Below are 17,737 nucleotides of genomic sequence, written 5' to 3' on the forward strand. Positions count from 1 at the left end.
CTCTTGGAATAGCCCAATAATCAATGACATCGCAACTTCTAAACAAAAGACCATCCCTCAGGTTTTTTTCCTAATCCTTGTAGTGATTAATGAATAATGGATTCAACTCATATGCACAAATGATATAAAGAACTTTTCAATTATTAGCATATTTTAGTTTATAAGTTTATAGATAAACTTGTCTTGTTCTAATTCTTACATTACCAAGCTATTTTTCATTTTTGGGGTGCAACAAAAGTTTGTTTTCTCAAATGATACCAGGATTTGCATTTATTGCGGAAGTTCCAGTGTATATAATATTGCATCATAAATTCCATGATTTTTTCATTTGGAATTCCATATATATTTCTTCAAAGCACATGCCCTCCCTAATATAAGAAGAATTTTTTTGTCTTACCGTGATTTATTTTATGTACTTTTGATGAGGAAACTGAAGTTGCAAATATTGGTAGGTGGCATTAAGATGGATATATGAGCAAGGGGCAAGTGTGATAGTAAAGAGCTTTAACAAGGAGAGGATGAAACAAAACCTTGAAGTATTTGATTGGGAACTTAGCACTGAAGATAAAATCAGGATTCGAGACATACCACAGAGAAAGGGATATAATGGAGAGATGTTTATTCATCCAAACGGGCCTTACAAATCTGTGGATGAAATTTGGGATGGAGAGATCTGAGGTCCCCAAGTCCAGTGGCATAGAATAATTTACATAATTCTCCTGCTATATCTTTTCTCATCATCATCATCTGAATAATTGTCATACACCTTAGGTGTGTCAAATTAAACCCCAACTATGTGTTATGGCACCTGGTTGCATGTTCTCATTGTATCGTATAATGAAAAAGAACTCATTTTATGTATCATCTAATTTGGGGTAGACAATTAGTACTGTATTTATGTTTCTTTTTCTTTTCCATTCGCCTTTCCACACATTTTGCCCTTGCAATGAGCTAAAAAAATATGATTTCAGTTTCCAAATGGTGGCATGCTATCTTTCTAGCGCAGTTAGAACTTTGAACCTATGCAGGTCACATAAAACTGGATATACGGCAAGGAGAAACTACAGTAACAGAGAGGTGCAACAGGAAGATGAAGTAAAGGTTCGGACATTTAATTGGAACGACGAAAAACTACAATTTCAGCACATACCGCAAAGTAGTGTCCAGACCGTAAAAATGCAGTGTCCAGACCGGCTTGCAGGAACCTGGACTATCCTTATTTCACAAACTACATAGAACAGAACAATCAAGTTAACAAAATTCAGCAACATCAACACTTTATAATTACAGCAACCTGCAACAAATTTTCTTCTAACTAATCTAAATAGTTTAGAAAAATACATGGTATAGGAGGCTCGTATCTATCTTAAATTAGTAAAGAAGCTTACTGTACAACCTAACATATGTACAGTGAAGCGCAAGCCCATCTCACCACTGCAAGAAACGTTCTTTCGTATATCTGCTATGCACAAGTGTAGAACCATATCCAAAGCCAACAGTCTAATATTATCCCAGCGTGTGATGTCCACAATGCAACTTTAGAGTCCAATCTACAGATAAGCTTTCTTACTGGACATCAGATGTTTTGTAGGTGCGGGTGATCCGAATCTGAAGCAAATGATACACAAGGTTGCTTTAAAAACTTATCAAGACATAGTTAAGCAGGAAAAACATTCAGAGGATCATTCAAGGTTACAATCAAATTTCATTCATAAGCTTATATCCACTACTGCACCAGCAACCTCCACAAATAACTTTCCAGCTTTTTCAAGGAAGATAACGTAAAATTTAAGGGCCAACTAATATAAGCACTTAAGAAGAAAAGAAACAAAAAAACAAAGATCATGGGGATTTGAACAGGGCAGTGGAAACTTTATGCTTGGGAGTACATGAATCACAACAACAACAATAATCTATATGGAAGATGATACAATTAACTCCAAAAGACTAACTACTATTCATGTGACTAGCACACTTCAAAAGATGAAAGATATGATTTGCTACGGTAGAAAGACTTAATATTTTCTTCTTCTTTTTTCAAAAATAACCTTAAAGTTACGTAACCAAAATGAGAACGATAAAGTCCTTTAATTCTTAGTTCAACTTATTTAGCATTAAGTTTTACAATGTTGCTAATTTAATATTACTAACTTGTATTGAACTTATTTTGAAAATCCTTCCATCAAACGATCCCCGGACCCTACACATAGCGGGAACTTTAGTGAACCGGGCTGCCCTATTTTTTTTCTTCCATCAAACAATCAATTACACCTTGTTCTCAAACTAGCTGGAGTTAGCTATATAAATCCTCCATATAAATTCTACTCTATTCAGCCCATCTCATTCCGATACTAATTTAAGTTCAGTTAGGGCCTATAAAACTAGAGGTAAATGTCACATTTATCTTAAACAAACAACAAATCTCTAATCAGAATAATCGAAGAAAAATTAATCTTACAACCTCTTCCCCCATTTTGGAAGAGCTCCACTCCTATCTTTGAAGATTCAAGCATGATAGCACATTACCTGTGCGAATGCATAAATAGCTCGCACGATTCTAGCATAATCAGTTCCAAGCATTTGAATGACAACATCTGCTAGAAGTGTTCCCCACAGACTGCATAAAGATATCAGATACAATGTGGTCACAGGCAGTGTAAGAAGAATAACAGAAGTATATAAACCAGAAAACTTGAGAACTGAATACATTGTTCCACCCTCTTCATTAATAGAGACGGCAATTGGGAAACAACATCAAAAGAAGAGATTAAATAAAAAAGTGAAACCATATTTGAAAGGAGTTTCCTAAGAGTGCAAACCTACAGAGCCAGTTCGAAAAAAGAAACATCTTTTCCAAGTGAAATGAATATGGAAATAGCTGCAGCAAAACATTCAAATTGCTTGCAATATTGCGAAAAAATTTAAGGATTCATTTATCCTTGAATTCAATACCAAATGAGCCCTTGGTAGTCCAAGTACTTACATAACATAGAATAAGTTAAAACAACTCAAGAATTAAACTACAGCTCAATTCCAAACTAGTTCAGCAAGCAATAAGAATTTTCAGTATTCATTCCACTTCCTTTGAATCCAGACTATTAAGACAAACTACGGCTTTCTGGGTGTCAAATGTAGAACAGATAAATGAGTCAGCGCAACCTGTACAAGTTTGGATTGCTCGGGTTGGACATAAATTCATTGATAGGTGAATTTGGACAACCTAATTAACAAATCTAAAAAAGTCGGTTATCAAAAAAGTTAAAATAGTCTCTAGACAACTTTGACTATCAAGGTAGCCCAATTTAATCATAAGATGACTATCAAAATACTAGAGAAACTTTTCTGTTGGCTTAGTTTGTGCTCACAGACTCTTTCTCAATATAAAGAAAAGAAAATTTGTGCCACTTGGATTTGTTTTTGTATAACAAAACTGACAAACAAATGGAAAATTGTCATGAGCTAGGTGATCTGGGTTATTATAAGTGTAGAGAATGAAGATGAAGTTGTTTTGATTTCATTGAAATGTATGTGTATATATGCAAGAGAACACAAAACAAATAAGGAAAGAATCAACTAATAAAGAATTGTGATCTTCTCCTAAACAGAAACTAGATCACTAAACTGATCTTCCACATCTCAGTTATCAATCAGTTATCAATCAGGAATACGTGCTCCATTATGCCCCCCTCAAGTTAGTTGTGACGAGACAACACCTAACTTGGGTAGCATCCGCTGGAAGGCTAGCTTAGACAATGGTTTGGTGAGTGGATCTGCAACTTGATCAGTGGAGTGGATGTGTGATACTCGGACTAGGCCATTCCGAACTTGATTGCGAACAAAGTGAAGATCGACCTCAAGGTGCTTCATTTTTGTATGATGTATCGGGTTTTCAGCAATGTATGTGACCCCAAGGTTATCACAAAGTACTGTAGGTGCAACAGAGAGTGGCACATGAAGATCCCTGAGCAAGTGAGTGATCCAGTTTGTTTCAGACAAGGCAGAGGCAACTGCCCTATACTCAGCCTCAGTGGAGGATCGGGAGACGGTAGGTTGCTTGCGAGAACACCAGGAGATAGGAGTCGTACCTAGAAAAACAATGTAACCAGAGATTGAGCGGCGATCATTAATATCACCCGCCCAATCAGCGTCAGCATAGGCATAAAGATCAGTGGACTGATGTGGAGAAATATGAATACCATTCTGGGATGTTTCTTTGAGGTACCGAAGGATGCGTTTAACGGCCTTCCAATGAACCACGGAAGGAGAGTTGTAAGCTTGTTTACCGAATATGTGATATCCGGTTTGGTAAAGGAAAGTTACTAAAGTTTACCAAGTACACTCCTATACTCTTTGCCATCAGTTTTAGGGGCACCGTCATCTACCAGTACTGCCTCCTCAAATGTTCTCATTAGGGACTGAACGCCTTTGCAATCCTGCATCTAAGTGTCATGCAATACCTCTTGAATATACTTAGATTGGCTAAGAAACAAACTGTTGGCATCCCTGTGTACCTCAATGCCCAAGAAATAGTGCAGTAAGCCAAGATACTTAAGAGAAAATCTTTTGGAAAGAGAAGAAATGACTTCTTGAAGGAGTGATTCATTGCTGCCCGTGAGTATGATGTCGTCCACATATATTAGTATATACATAGTTACTCCTAAGTTATGCAGAAGAAACAAAGAATTATCAGATTCAGACATACGGAATCCCATTCTGATCAGAGAATCAGTGAGTGCATCATACCAAGCTTTAGGAGCTTGTCGCAGTCCGTAGATAGCCTTTTTGAGATGACAAACATAGTCTGGATGTGCTGAACTTTCATACCCGGGTGGTTGGGTCATATAGACATCTTCCTGAAGCTTCCCTTGAAGAAAAGCATTGTTGACATCTATTTGATGTAAGGGCCAACTTTTTTGTAAAGCGACGGTGAGAACGGTCCGAATTGTGGTTGGTTTAACCACTGGACTGTATGTTTTATGAAAATCAACCCCAGGCATTTGGGTGAACCCTTTTGCAACCAAAAGTGCTTTGTACCTATCAATGGAGCCATCAAGCTTTGTTTTGATTCGAAATAGCCATTTGCAAGGAACAACATTTCTGGTGTGGTTCGGTGGAACCAACTCCCAAGTCTGGTTTTTTATTAGTGCATCATACTCAGCCTGCATAGCATCTCTCCAATATGGTAATTTTTGTGCTTGTTTGTGGGTTACAGGTAAAATGGTGGGTACAGACTGGGTTATTTGGGCAGTGTAGTCAACAATTTTTCGTCGCTTGACAATGTTATTTTGCGACCTTGTTACTACATGATTTTGCTCTATTTGTGGAACTTGAACTATGGGTTCAGTGGGTGGAGGCAAGTCAAGAGAGCAACTGCTCGCACCTCTGTCCGCATGGAGGGATCGTGATGGCTTTGGGCGACGCTGATAGACATGAGTAACTGGTGGTCGGTGATATAGAGAGTGAGGATGCAGAGAGAGGGTAGGGGGTTGGCTTTGAAATATGAAGTGGGATGGTTGGGTATCAATAACACGGGATAGGGAAGTAGTTTAAGGATTACCTGATTCCGGAGTGGTGAAATGATCTGACTCTCTGGGTTATTTCCCTGCGCGGCGCGAACTGAGCAGGTATCTTGGCGTGCACCTGGCCTGAACGGAATAGTGGGAGGAAGCAAGGTGAGATCTGGATTAATAACGGTGGAACTAATTTCCACATCTGGATTTTGATGTTGTAAAGTGTTTCCCCAATTTAAATATGAAAAGCTTTGTTTCAAGTGAGAAAAAATATTATCAAATGGGAAAACTTCTAAAAATTTTACATCCCATGAGAGAAAAGTTTAGAGCTGGTAGGGTCAAAACACTGATGGCAATGATGAGTGACGAAGAAATCGAGATAAACACAAGGTTTGGAATATGGTTCTAATTTATTTTGGGTCGTAACCATGGGTAGCATAGACATCCAAATGTATGGAGAGATTCATAAGCAGTGTTTTGTTGAAAAGAACTTCAAATGGGGACTTGTTATCAAGAGTGGCAGTGGGTAGGCGATTAATGAGAAAGGCAGCATGATGGCAGGCAAATGTCCAAAAATTGCAGGGCAAACTTGTTTGATGAAGCAACGTTTTGACAGTCTCAATAAGGTGTCGATGACGTCTTTTAGCCAAGGCAACCCTTTGAGGAGTATGGGGGGGGAGAGACAAGGTGTTGTATGCCATTAGAATTAAGGTATGGTTCCATGACTTTATATTCTCCGCCTCCATCAGTGTAAAGTGTGAGAATTTTGTGACCAAAATATTTTTCAAGCACAGGATGTAAGCTTTGAAAGTGTTTTTGCACTTCATGTTTGTTTTTCATTGTGTACAACCAAATGTATTTGGTGTACTGATCAACAAATAGACAATAGTAGTATTTTTTATCAATAGAGAGATCAGGGATGAACCCCATAAATCACTGTAAATTATTTCTAATGGATGTTTGTTGGACAAAGTGTTTGAAATAAAAGAGAAATCTATGAACTTTATTGCAGCAACAAGAATTACAATAAGTAAACTTGTCTTTTGAAGAATATTAAAGACTGGAACTATTTAAAATGGAAAGCAAAACTCGAGAGTGGGGATGGCCCAATCTTCGATGCCAAAGATGCAAGGAAGGTCCAACAATGACAATGTTGATGTTTGGTCGAGTCAGAGACGGCCATTCATAGAGACCTGCTTTATTCGGGCCGTGCAGAAGAGGTGCTCCCGTAGTCAAATCCTTCACAAGAAAAGTAAAAGGAAAAAATTCTATGGAGGTTAGATTTTCTTTGCAAAATTGATGAACTGAAATGAGTTTGCGTTTGATAGCTGGAGCACACAAAATACTAGAGAGTTTGAAGGCAGTATTTGATGCAGTTAAGTGAGTATTACCAGTTTGAGTAATCGGAATCACATTACCATAGCCCATTGTCCCTGCGTCCAGACCTTTGAATTCTTGAACATTATGGAATGAGTTGGTATCCGAGGTAATGTGGTGAGAAGCACCTGAGTCAAGAATCCAGGGTCACTCGGTGTTGAGTGCGCGGCAAAATTTGCTTTTGCTTCAAAGTGGTTATGGGACCGAGAGCGGCAAACATTTGTTGTATGCCCAAATTTGTCACAAAGTTGACAACGTACTCGTGATGAATGGTGTCGGAAGTTACGCCACTGAGAATTATCCATTGGATTGCGCCACTGGGAATTATCCGTTAGATACTGAGAATGAGTGCTTTGATTAGGCTACCTGTATTGGGGACGCCAGTTATTGTTGTTGGATGGGCGTTTATTGTTGCGTGTGGCTGATGGAGCTGATGGAGGATTTGGCACTCGTTGAGCAACAGCTACTGTGATCTGGGTAGAAGTCTTCTTGAGGTCCTCATATTTGAGGAAAAGTTCATGATCAAGAACCTTGTCAAAAAGTTCTTCATAGCTAATAAGAGAGTCCCTTGCCCGTATGGCTGCAGAGATCTCGCGGAATTTTGACCCGAGTTCACTTAGTATTTTCACCACTAGTTCTTCATTATTGAAGGGTGAACCTGTCAGAGAGAGAGCGAATCTCTCGCATATATTCGGCAATGGATTTGTTGTCCTTACTGACTCGATTGAGATGGTGACGAAGGCTGAAGACGCGGGTTTGCGATTTGTTTGCAAAGGAAGTGTGAAATTGATCCCACGCAGCTTTGGAGTTGATAGCAGAAGCTACCGTGGGTGCGATTGTGGCATCTACAGAGGCCATGAGAGCATTTTGGATCAATTTATCCTGACGAAACCAATCCTTGTACGCAGGGTTGGCTGTCTCAAGGCCGTTAGTTGTTATTGTTTGAGCAGGGGCAGCATGGTGCCATCAAGATGACCATAGAGGTCATGGCCATGAAGCAACATGACAATCTGGGCTTTCCAGATGGTGAAATTAGTGCTGCCAGTCAGTTTAATGGGCAGCTGGGATGATGGATTAAATTGAATCAAGTGTTTGAGGATAGGGGCTGCGTCGGCATTAATGACGGGGGCATAAGAGGCCATCACTGCAAAGAGAAGAAGAAGAAAAAAAAATGGATCTTGGACTCTGTTAAGAGTATTTTGGCTTTGATACCATATAAATGTAGAGAATGAACTAATAAGGAAAGAATCAACTAATAAAGAATTGTGATCTTCTCCTAAATAGAAACTAAATCACTAAACTGATCTTCCATATCTCAGTTATCAATAGGAATACATGCTCCATTAGTTATGACCCACCGCTTCGTCCAACTTGACCTAACTCATTTAACCCTAACAAACTTTGACCAGGTTGAATCATACCCAAATTATTGAATCCACCCATCTAACCATCCAAACTTTGATTCAGCCCTTTTATTTGACCATCTTAAGGTTTTCTAACATTGAGGGTTCTCAAACTTATAAGTAGATAAGTTGTTGAACCCTTTTTCTAATGGCATGATTCTCTTTTTTATTAGATGAGGACTCTTAAATCTAAAAAAATCACCTGGTCCAGCTAAACACATCGAGCATAGTGGATTGACATGAATGGGAGCAACACATCTGCCGTCGATCCTACAACTGAAGGAAGAGGATTTTTGTTCCAGTACCTCTCTTTATAGAAAAGAGATTAGTACTCTGATGACAGAACTTCTAAAATTGACAGTTGACACTAATGCTACAGAAACTTTAGTTAAAAGGAAGGAAGGAGAAGAACTAAGTGATCACTAAAGCAGATATAAACAAGTGTGCAAATAGTTTTGAGAAACTAAAATAGTGAAAGACATGGCAGAGTGCCTACAGAAATGAGATTACATTGGGCCAAGAAATGTCATCATGCTCCTTAAGCCAAAATAACGGGAGGCAGCACCAGCTAAGCCCTGTCAAAAAACAATAACAATGAAATGTTAGCATGTACTTGGAACTCTAAAGAAATCATAGTTTTCGAATCGGAGCCAGAAAGAGAATTACAAACTCCATCACTATAGGTTTCAGGAACTTATATTATTGAAGGGTCTTTCCAAGTCTACATTTTTATTTTTTCATTTATCTTGGTTGATCTGTATGAGGATGTCATTTAACCTATAATTCAGTATTTATAAGCTTTAGAATGATTAACTACCTTCAACTAAAATGCACATACAAAGTGTGGAGAATTCCAGAAAATTAGGGAGTATGAGGTTGCATCATTCACGAAAAAGAAAAAATATGACCACTCTTTCTATAGAGGTCTCTGTTGGACTTTAGGAGCAGTAAAACAACTAAAGACAGTAATCTTCTGTAGTGAAGCAGAATCGTAAACACTCAAATCAATGCATATTCATAAGATTCAAAAACCTTTCTTGCAGCCAGCAAGGCCAATCTGGACTCCAGGTTAAGAGCTGCCAATTCTCCACCCTAAAATCAACAAGAGTCACGTGAAGCCATGAAAGTCATGTGAGAGAATCACAAGTTAGTTATTATAAATCATCCAATAATCAATGCAATGCAGCCGAGACTTGATTATTATTTGTATTTGGTTTGCCAAAGAACTTCTGTTGGTGAAAGAACTGTCTCCACTCTTTTTTTACTTCCAGCAAAGAGATTTTTGTTAAAACACGGTTTGGTTGCTACATATGAAAAGCAATTTTCTGGAAAGTCAACTTTCTAACCTTGAACTTTTTCATGTATTTCATATCCTGGAACATTTTAGAAATTATGATCAAGAAAATCCATCGTAAAGGATTTTCCTTCAAATTAAGTCTTGCGAAATTTGCAGGATTAATTTAGGAAACTGATTTCCTCTTGATTTTAAGCTTTCCTTTTATTCTGAACAAATGCATGAAACAAATGATATTTCATTTATTTATCTCTACTTATTACAATTTTCTCAAATCCACATTTCTAGCAAATTTCTTGACATCCAACAAACCTTACTTTAGCAGATGTATCCAAGAAAGTCTTAATGTACCATCACAATGCCAAGACTACTCAACTTTCGGATGCATTCATTCTCAAACAAAATCCTTAAACAAGAAAACTGGATTAAAGAGATGCCAAAAACCATTTATATATATAATTATATAAATGGTTAGCCAAATTAAGATCGTATTTCACACTTAAAAAGGCATATAGATTCAAATGTTACAGCACACTAACTGATTTAGGAATAGAGCACATCAATTGGCTCAGGAACAGTAAAGAGACCCATTTAAAATGTCTAGAGTCAGCTATTGTCCCCAACAAACTTAGGACTTTTAAGCACCTTTTTAAGGACCTCCTTACTTATCTGATAGTTGGCGGCTTCCAATAGCATCTTTCCAGAAAATCTCCTGGCTAACTAGACAAGCAGTAAACATTTTCCGTGATTAAACAAGATGACAGTACAGGATAAGGAAAACAAATTGCAGAATTCACAAGGTATCAATTATACCCCACTGTATATCTTCCCCAATGTTAGCACCCCGCCACCCTAAAACACAAAGAACGGGTTAGCTAAAGCATAACCAAAAGGCTCAAGAGCACTACAAGTTTCCAAAATATAAGTAGGAACCTTTAATATTATTGAACGGACCCCTTCTGCCCCAGCTTTTAATGCGGCAGCAGCTTGTACTTTCCACTTACTAAGCCCAAATTCTAGACCACCATGCCCATCAGAAGCATCCAAGCTTTCTTCTGAGCTGTTGAAGATATATATTCGTCACATAAGCTCCATATAAGAGTCACGATTCCAATAAAGAGAAGAAAGAGAATAAATCACAGCAAAAGAAGAAATCAAAAGAAACCTCCTACATAGAAACTGGAGAATAAAGGTGTAAAGATATGGCACCTAGGACTAACTCAACCCCAAAAGCTAGCTCATGAGGGGAGGATTGCCCAAGTTCACATAAGCAAACCATCAATCCATTCCCCAACCAATGTGGGACTTCCACCTACTCTAATCCCCCCACCCACCCCACTCACGCCCAGGCGCAACTAGAGCGTGGACCGGGAACCAAATTGGGGAAGGACCTGGCACAGATATCATGTAAAGATACGGCACCTGGGCTTAACTCAACCCCAAAAGCTAGCTCATGAGGGGAGGATAGCCCAAGTTCATATAAGCAAACTGTCAGTTTATTACCCAACCAATGAGGGACTTTCACCCACTCTAATAGAAGGGATAACTGGTCAATTGTTGTGTCAATCAATCTGACAAACTTGACGAACCCAATGGAACTAATCGGAAAGGAAAATGATATCGAGAGGGAGAAACCCATAAAAACTATCTAAATGTCCCAATTTATAGGACAATTTCTATTTTCCGACAACCTAAAATGTTCACAACATTCCACTAGTAACATCATTTTTTTAAAGATGAAATCCACTAGTAACATCATTCTATACAACTTTCACAAGTTTCAGACTTAAATTCATTTTACTAATCCAATTTAAACTTTTATAATTGTAGGGTAGTATTTTTCTATCAAACTAATTCTTCAATCACTATCTGAAAATCTTCTTTATTATTTGTATAACACGAGTCAAATAAGCATTATATATTTTACACCTACTAAAATATTAGCATCATCTAAAAATTGAGACTGAGAGAGTATGTGAAATAACTAGCATAAACATCTCAAAATAACAAAACAATATAAAGAAAGTCTCTCTCCTCAGTCACACCATCCTTTTTCAAAGAAAACAGAAGGAAAATGATTTACCTTGAGTACTCTTGAAGCAGATGAAGAAAAATCTCAGCTTCCAGGTCTTCTGCAGACAATTTGGCTGAGCATCTTATACTTAGTTTTTCCCTGACACCAAGCAATACCTCCCTATATGATGGTCTCCTACCCCTAGATTGAATACCAAACAACATCAATCACTCATATACTGAAACAAAATAAGAACGGAAAAAACGAACCATGCTGAAGGTTAGGAAATGGCAAACCATTCTTTATATGAAACTAGAGAACAGTCTGGTGATGATCACCACTTATTTCAGTTTCAAAAATCATCAAACTAGAGATGAATCGGATGACGACCACCAGTTATTTCGGTTTCATTATCAAAGTCTACCTTTCCACAAGCAACCAATAAACATCACTCCCATTTGAACCCACAGAATCCTTTAATAATGAGCTGTCAATAGCTTGAGTTATGATGATTGATAATTTCCAGAGAGAATCCATGTAATTTACATAAACAACACAAATACTATCACAAAGATCAGGTTCGAACAATGAGGATAACATGCATTGGTCTAATTGGACTGAGAACATTTTAAAGTTCTAATTACAACAACAACAACAACAAACCCAGTGTATTCCCACCTAGTGGGGTCTGGGGGAGGTAAGATGTACGCAGTCCATACCTCTACCTCTAAAGAAGTAGAAAGGTTGTTTCCGATAGACCCGGCTCAAGTCACGAGATACCACACAAACTCATAGTAAAGCACAGAACTAGATTACATAACCTAGTTCTAATTAAAATACAAGTATTCTAAATAAAAGAAATAGAGCAACCTCAATGTGGATCGTGCATCAGCAGCAAGGTATAAAAATCTTGATTCAAGCATTGACAAAAAATCCGCTCTCTCCTCCGGGTCTTCTCCGACCATAACACAATCAAATTCAGTTCTCTTTGTTACAGACTTCAACATTGGGCTAAAGTAACTGAAACATAAAAGATACACAACGAAAAGTTGTTTAGAATGAGCAAAGCACCTTATTTTTCAATAAAAAAGGAGGTTTGTTTGGTAGCTGGTTAGAATTATGCAAATATTAGTAATTCAGGTATTAGTTATTCCATCTTCTACCGCACATAAAATAATACACAAGTTCCCTCATAACTTATACATGTATCAGTTATGCAGGTTCCTAGATTGCAAACATATCATTATTTATGAATAACTTACTTCCTAATGAGCTACCAAGTGTTGCAACTGCTTATTACCTTGGACCAAATAAAATCCTTTGAAGTTCATACAGTTCAGAATCAGTAGCAAGTTCAAGCACGGACCGAAGATCCGGATCAACTTCACTGCTGCCTCTCCCCTCTGTAGTTAATTTTTTTTCACACATTCATAAGAATATTCACAGTAAAACTACCAGCAATAAAGAGAAAAATCGTAAAGCACTTAAAAAGTAACACCTCGTGATTGCCTTGAAAGTAAAGCACGCGGAGGAGTTAACAAGAGCCTTGAACCGGAGCTTCGACGGCAATATAATTTAATAATCTAAAAAAAAAAAACAAAAAAAAAAAAGTAACAGAGTTCATAAATAGTAAAATTGACCTTCCACGGACCGTGCGTATAGCGGGAGATTCAGTGCACGGAGGAGGTGGCCTTTTCTAAAATTACTAATAATTGAAAACACAAGTGGAGAATGAGGAAGGTAAAAGCTTACTTGTTTACGAGAGAAAGGTGTGAGTGGCCAAGTGATAGGGAGGAGGAAGAGAGGTTGAAAATGAAGTGGCCGGCGGTAGAATTGGTAGTTCAGAGGAACGGAGAAGAAAGCTCCGGCGGTCCCCATTGTTGTGGACACACTCTGCTCACTTCAGTGACGCAAGCATATGGCCAAAATGAGGATTTGGTTGAATTGACGAAAATACACCTTGTAGTTTCCCAACAATTAAATGGATGATGATGTATTTCCTTCACTTTTGCTTCTTAACTATTTCAAAAAATAGATTTTCACTTTTGTTTGATAGTTTAAATATTAATTACTTGACCTCTAAATATCATCATCTAATAGATATAGCATGATAAGACAATTATTTTAGTTATTATTTTTTAATAAACATTTCAAGTTTAAATATGAAAAATAATATAAACGGAGGGAGTAAGTATTAAAGAGCTAGTATTTGTTGTAAGATTTATAAGTAATTTTCTCGATATGCAATTTGAAGTCGTGATTTGAAATTAGCTTTTAAATATGTGATTTGATATAATGATTTCAAATTTCAAATCTAAGATGCAGGACTTGAAATTACAAATGCGATTTTAATTTTTAAAAATATAAAACTTAATCCATAAGTTTATTTTTTGCAAGAAAAATCGCATCATTCTTAAACTTTTTTAAAATTAAAAAATAGAAACTCGTGCTCAGCATGGAAATTATTGTGCCATATGAAATGACTAATCAATCTTTATAAAGTTATGCATATAGTTAAAACTTTGTAATTATATGATTATGTATATTTAAAAGTTTGTAATCATAAATATTTATTTATAAAAAGGACAAGGAGATATGTGATCTATTCAATGCGGCACCTAAAGATATTCTGATATCATGTGTTATGAACTATGATTTCCACATTTGGTAAGATTATATGAGAATTGAAAATTTTCGTAGTTTTCACAACTTACAGAATTTTCATGCTTATGAGCGAAAAAATACAAATTACAAAATTCACATTACATGTCCAAACAAAACTTCAAACTTCAAATTACTAATTGCTGATTTCAAATCATGTCCAGACAGGGTCTTAATGTTCGAGTAGACCAACTAATGAAATGTATTTGATCTCAATATTTAAAAATTAAAGAAACAGTAGTAAGATCTTACTGAAGTGTAGTCTTGGAAGCTTAAGCCAAATGATAAATCATTCACACAATATGACAGAATTGGTTGTAAGTAGAAAACTTAGACAGATTAAGCATCACTTCACAACTGCTTGCAGCATTGTTACTCGATAGAAGTTGATACAACAGTTGGTAGCAAATAAAGGCTCTCAGAAAATAGTTTAGCATTTACGGCTGCGTGTTCTCCCCTTGCTAACACAGGCAGCCGTACGTGTGATGCCTGTGGAAGGAGAAGCCTTAAATGGCTTTGACATAAATGAAATAGGACATCATCATGCTTAAGTTTTACATACTGATCTCGGAAGAAAAGCAACATCATCCCTTCTTATCGTAGGCAGCTATGTTTTGTGGTTCACATTCAGGACTAAATAGACGAACTAGCAAAGCTGTGCTTGAGCTCACGGAAATAGCCCCACAAGTTGCCCATCTAAGACTTCTTGGAACTGTGATTCTAGGACCTGTTTTATCAGGGTACGAGATGCAATATCAGAAAAAGAATGACGTGCAATAATCAAGACAAGATAATCTAGAAAGCATGCCCTTCAGAGCTCAGTACTAAAGTACTAATCAACGAAGTCGAAGGAGGGAGGATTGAGAGGAGAAAAGCACAAAGAATTGTAGAATACAGGAAATTGATGCAACAATATTCTCATCTATCAAAATTCAAAAATCATTCCAGCAGTCAATCAACAACTTTGGGATGACGTACAAATATCAAAACTCACTAATTGAGAATGTCAAATACATGCAAGCACATAAAATTCCCAAGTCTATAGGATGCTGGTGATATTTGTCTCTTCGTTGCTGCATTTAAAGCTTTTCTAGCAGCAAAAAGATCTAAATAATCAGAGGTCAATAAGAACTTAACTCCTTATATGAAAAGCACGCTAAGTTTACTGTCCTCTTGACTCTCTCTTTCCACCTTGTCTCACCCAATATGCTTTCTTCTTTAACCTCGGGAAGTATTTCTTGCATTATACTTCCAGACTGGCAGAAGACAAACTAAGAAGCACAACTCTGCTGCCCAATTCCTCTCTTTTCCACCCCATTGCCTATACAACAACCAAAACATTGTTCAAGTCTATTGAACATTCATAATGCCCATCCTTACCCAAAAAATAGATGAAGATTAATCAATTGATCGACCCTTTTGCTTGTAAGTTAAGGATGTCAAGGATACAGCGTGCAAAACACATGGCGGAAGATTTAACGGCCTAGAAGTTGCAACTTTAAACTTGAGAATACTTTGAAAGTTTAGCTGATGAAAAGAAAAGGTAAAAGAAATCTCGACAATCCAATCCACTTGCAGAACAACAAGCTCTATCAGTACTTCATATACTGAGGACAAATTTTATCAAGTTTTCTTTCTCAAACCAACATGCCTATAATTGGCATTAAGCCTTTTTAGTACTTGATAAAGCAACCACACTACTCAATACTTGGAGATCTATCAAACAAACACACGTTTGTTGTGAATTTAGAGATCGGAATTTCATTTACTGCATTTCTCTTCTCATTTTATTCTCCTTGCAAAAACTGCACATTGAATTCCTAGGTCCAAAATAACATGATATACTCGAAAGCTCTTGAAACTTAAAAACAACTCAAAAAAACTTGAAAAAACGAGGATAAGCCATCAGGAGATTTAAATGGATCGAACGACAAATATATAACTAACCATAGTGCAATCTGCAAAGAATCCAAAATCCCAATGCTCCTCCAACAGAAAAAATCCCTGCTGTTTGTCTCATTAGCCTTGAGCAGGGTTTTGCATCTGATCTCATCAACTCTCCATCCGAATACCCAAGCATACGCCTTAAAGCCATTATACAACCCCTGCTAAATACACAAAGGAAGTCAGAAACCCCATCAATTGATAAAGTATAAAGGTTTCATACAGGAAGCAACCATTCACCAACAGTGCGAAAAAAAAATTAGAAAGACAATTGAAGTTCTTATAAAAAAAAAAAATTATTCACAAATCTAGCTTGTTGTAAATAAATTTAAAAAGAACGGTAATAAATTCCCCGAAGAACCCCAAAATGGTTTCTTGAAAGAACCATGACCCTTGAGCCAAGGGTTACCTCACCGAAGTAGAGCATCAGCGGAGTTACCTATATCAAAAGGTGATTAGATGCACACCCTTCGTCTGTGTTGTATACCTAGGCTAAACGTTAGTTATTATGAGTGTGTATTTAATGTTGCACACGTCTAACGCGACTGAAAAGAAAATTTACACACTCTTCATCAAATTCCTGGATCCACCACTGATTTGTAGAGGGGTAAGGTCCATACATTCTACCATTCTGAGACCCCACCTGCGGGATTACACTGGGTATGTTGTTGTCCTTGTTGTAACCATGACCCAATGAATCAAATTCAATTACAGTGAGTAGTAAAATGTTAGTTTAGATATAATTAATCAATTCAAAGGAAAAGGCATTTTCACAAACAGATTGACGGCAGTTCATATACTTACTCCAAATTACCAGCAGACGATTTTAAATAAATTTACTAAACAACAACAAAATAAATTAGAATGCAGCAGCAAAATAACAACAATTTACCATCCATAATTCAATCAAACGAATTTAAATAAATTCGCTAAATACAACAGTCATAATCAAAAGGAAGAAAGGAGATACCTGCTGGAGCGAAAATTTCGAAGATTCAACTTAGATATATTACGTTTGAAATTCTACTTTATTTTTATTTTTTTTAGTTCTAGAAAGAATGTTTTAATTCAAGGTAATATATTTACCTCAAATTTTAATTTGATATTTTGCTTCTTTTGTGGTGGAGCGTTATATAGCAAGTCAAGTGACTACGTTTTGATTGCACTTGAGACTAATCAGGTGAAGAGAGCTGTGTGTTTGGAAGGATTTATAGCTTTGATTTGTAAGTGTGAGTTAAAATTTTTATCTTACGATTTTTTTTTTATTTTTATCTTTTTTTTTTTTGCTTAAGAGTCTTTTTATGTTAACTTAATGATATCTTTTTATGTTACTCAAACGCTGCAAAATAAGTCTAAGCAAAGCAAGATTGAAGTTATCTCTTGTGGAAATTTAAAGCTGAAAACCTCATATTTTTTCAGTGCATTGACTATTGAATCACATTATATACATTTTACTCCATCACGATGACAGTTGGTCCAAAACTCCCCTTCTATAATATCCTTATTCAAATATCTACACTATATACATTGAAAA

General features: G+C 36.8%; 3 protein-coding genes across 8 annotated transcripts in view; 1 reads left to right on the forward strand and 2 right to left on the reverse strand.

The window, feature by feature from the left end:
• The window catches only part of LOC107866046 (methylecgonone reductase), a 10,727-nt gene extending 9,811 nt beyond the window's left edge, over positions 1–916 (forward strand). The window contains 2 exon segments of the mRNA XM_047408700.1: positions 13–61; positions 453–916. Of these exon segments, the coding sequence (XP_047264656.1) occupies positions 13–61; positions 453–677 (274 nt within the window). The 3' untranslated portion in view covers positions 678–916.
• Positions 917–1,162: 246 nt separating this feature from the next.
• Positions 1,163–13,595, reverse strand: LOC107862838. 3 transcript variants are annotated; one of them, XM_016708527.2, is made up of 12 exons: positions 13,351–13,593; positions 13,097–13,181; positions 12,899–13,001; positions 12,469–12,618; positions 11,668–11,799; positions 10,518–10,644; positions 10,398–10,436; positions 10,230–10,304; positions 9,323–9,382; positions 8,801–8,865; positions 2,527–2,617; positions 1,163–1,608 (listed from the first exon to the last, which is right to left on the reverse strand). In XM_016708527.2, exons 1-12 carry the CDS (start codon positions 13,474–13,476, stop codon positions 1,567–1,569), a joined length of 1,095 nt encoding a protein of 364 aa, XP_016564013.1. In that variant the 5' UTR covers positions 13,477–13,593; the 3' UTR covers positions 1,163–1,566. The 3 variants fall into 3 exon arrangements, with proteins under 3 accessions (XP_016564013.1, XP_047265537.1, XP_016564014.1); XM_047409581.1 differs by having other exon boundaries at positions 1,471–1,608; positions 2,462–2,617; positions 13,351–13,595; XM_016708528.2 differs by lacking the exon at positions 1,163–1,608 and having other exon boundaries at positions 8,787–8,865; positions 13,351–13,594.
• A 967-nt stretch (positions 13,596–14,562) lies between these two features.
• LOC107862837 lies at positions 14,563–17,521 on the reverse strand. Of its 4 annotated transcripts, none has more exons than XM_016708525.2 (3): positions 17,290–17,521; positions 16,207–16,367; positions 14,563–14,986 (listed from the first exon to the last, which is right to left on the reverse strand). In XM_016708525.2, exons 2-3 carry the CDS (start codon positions 16,352–16,354, stop codon positions 14,844–14,846), a joined length of 291 nt encoding a protein of 96 aa, XP_016564011.1. In that variant the 5' UTR covers positions 16,355–16,367; positions 17,290–17,521; the 3' UTR covers positions 14,563–14,843. The 4 variants fall into 4 exon arrangements, with proteins under 4 accessions (XP_016564011.1, XP_016564012.1, XP_016564010.1 ...); XM_016708526.2 differs by having other exon boundaries at positions 17,174–17,521; XM_016708524.2 differs by having other exon boundaries at positions 16,207–16,364; positions 17,290–17,518.
• Between the last annotated feature and the right edge of the window lie 216 nt (positions 17,522–17,737).

Source organism: Capsicum annuum, chromosome 3 (assembly GCF_002878395.1).
Source record: "Capsicum annuum cultivar UCD-10X-F1 chromosome 3, UCD10Xv1.1, whole genome shotgun sequence".
Lineage (NCBI taxonomy): Eukaryota > Viridiplantae > Streptophyta > Magnoliopsida > Solanales > Solanaceae > Capsicum > Capsicum annuum.

Coding starts and splice junctions, on each gene's coding strand:
- LOC107862837 (XM_016708525.2), bottom strand. CDS start 16,354: ATGGCTTTAAGGCGTATGCTTGGGTATTCGGATGGAGAGTTGATGAGA. Junction 14,987..16,206: donor TCTTTGCAGATTGCACTATG/GTTAGTTATATA, acceptor CTGATAAAACAG/GTCCTAGAATCACAGTTCCA.
- LOC107862838 (XM_016708527.2), bottom strand. CDS start 13,476: ATGGGGACCGCCGGAGCTTTCTTCTCCGTTCCTCTGAACTACCAATTC. Junction 11,800..12,468: donor GATGCACGATCCACATTGAG/GTTGCTCTATTT, acceptor TATTCAATCTAG/GGGTAGGAGACCATCATATA. Junction 9,383..10,229: donor GTAAGGAGGTCCTTAAAAAG/GTGCTTAAAAGT, acceptor TGTTGATTTTAG/GGTGGAGAATTGGCAGCTCT.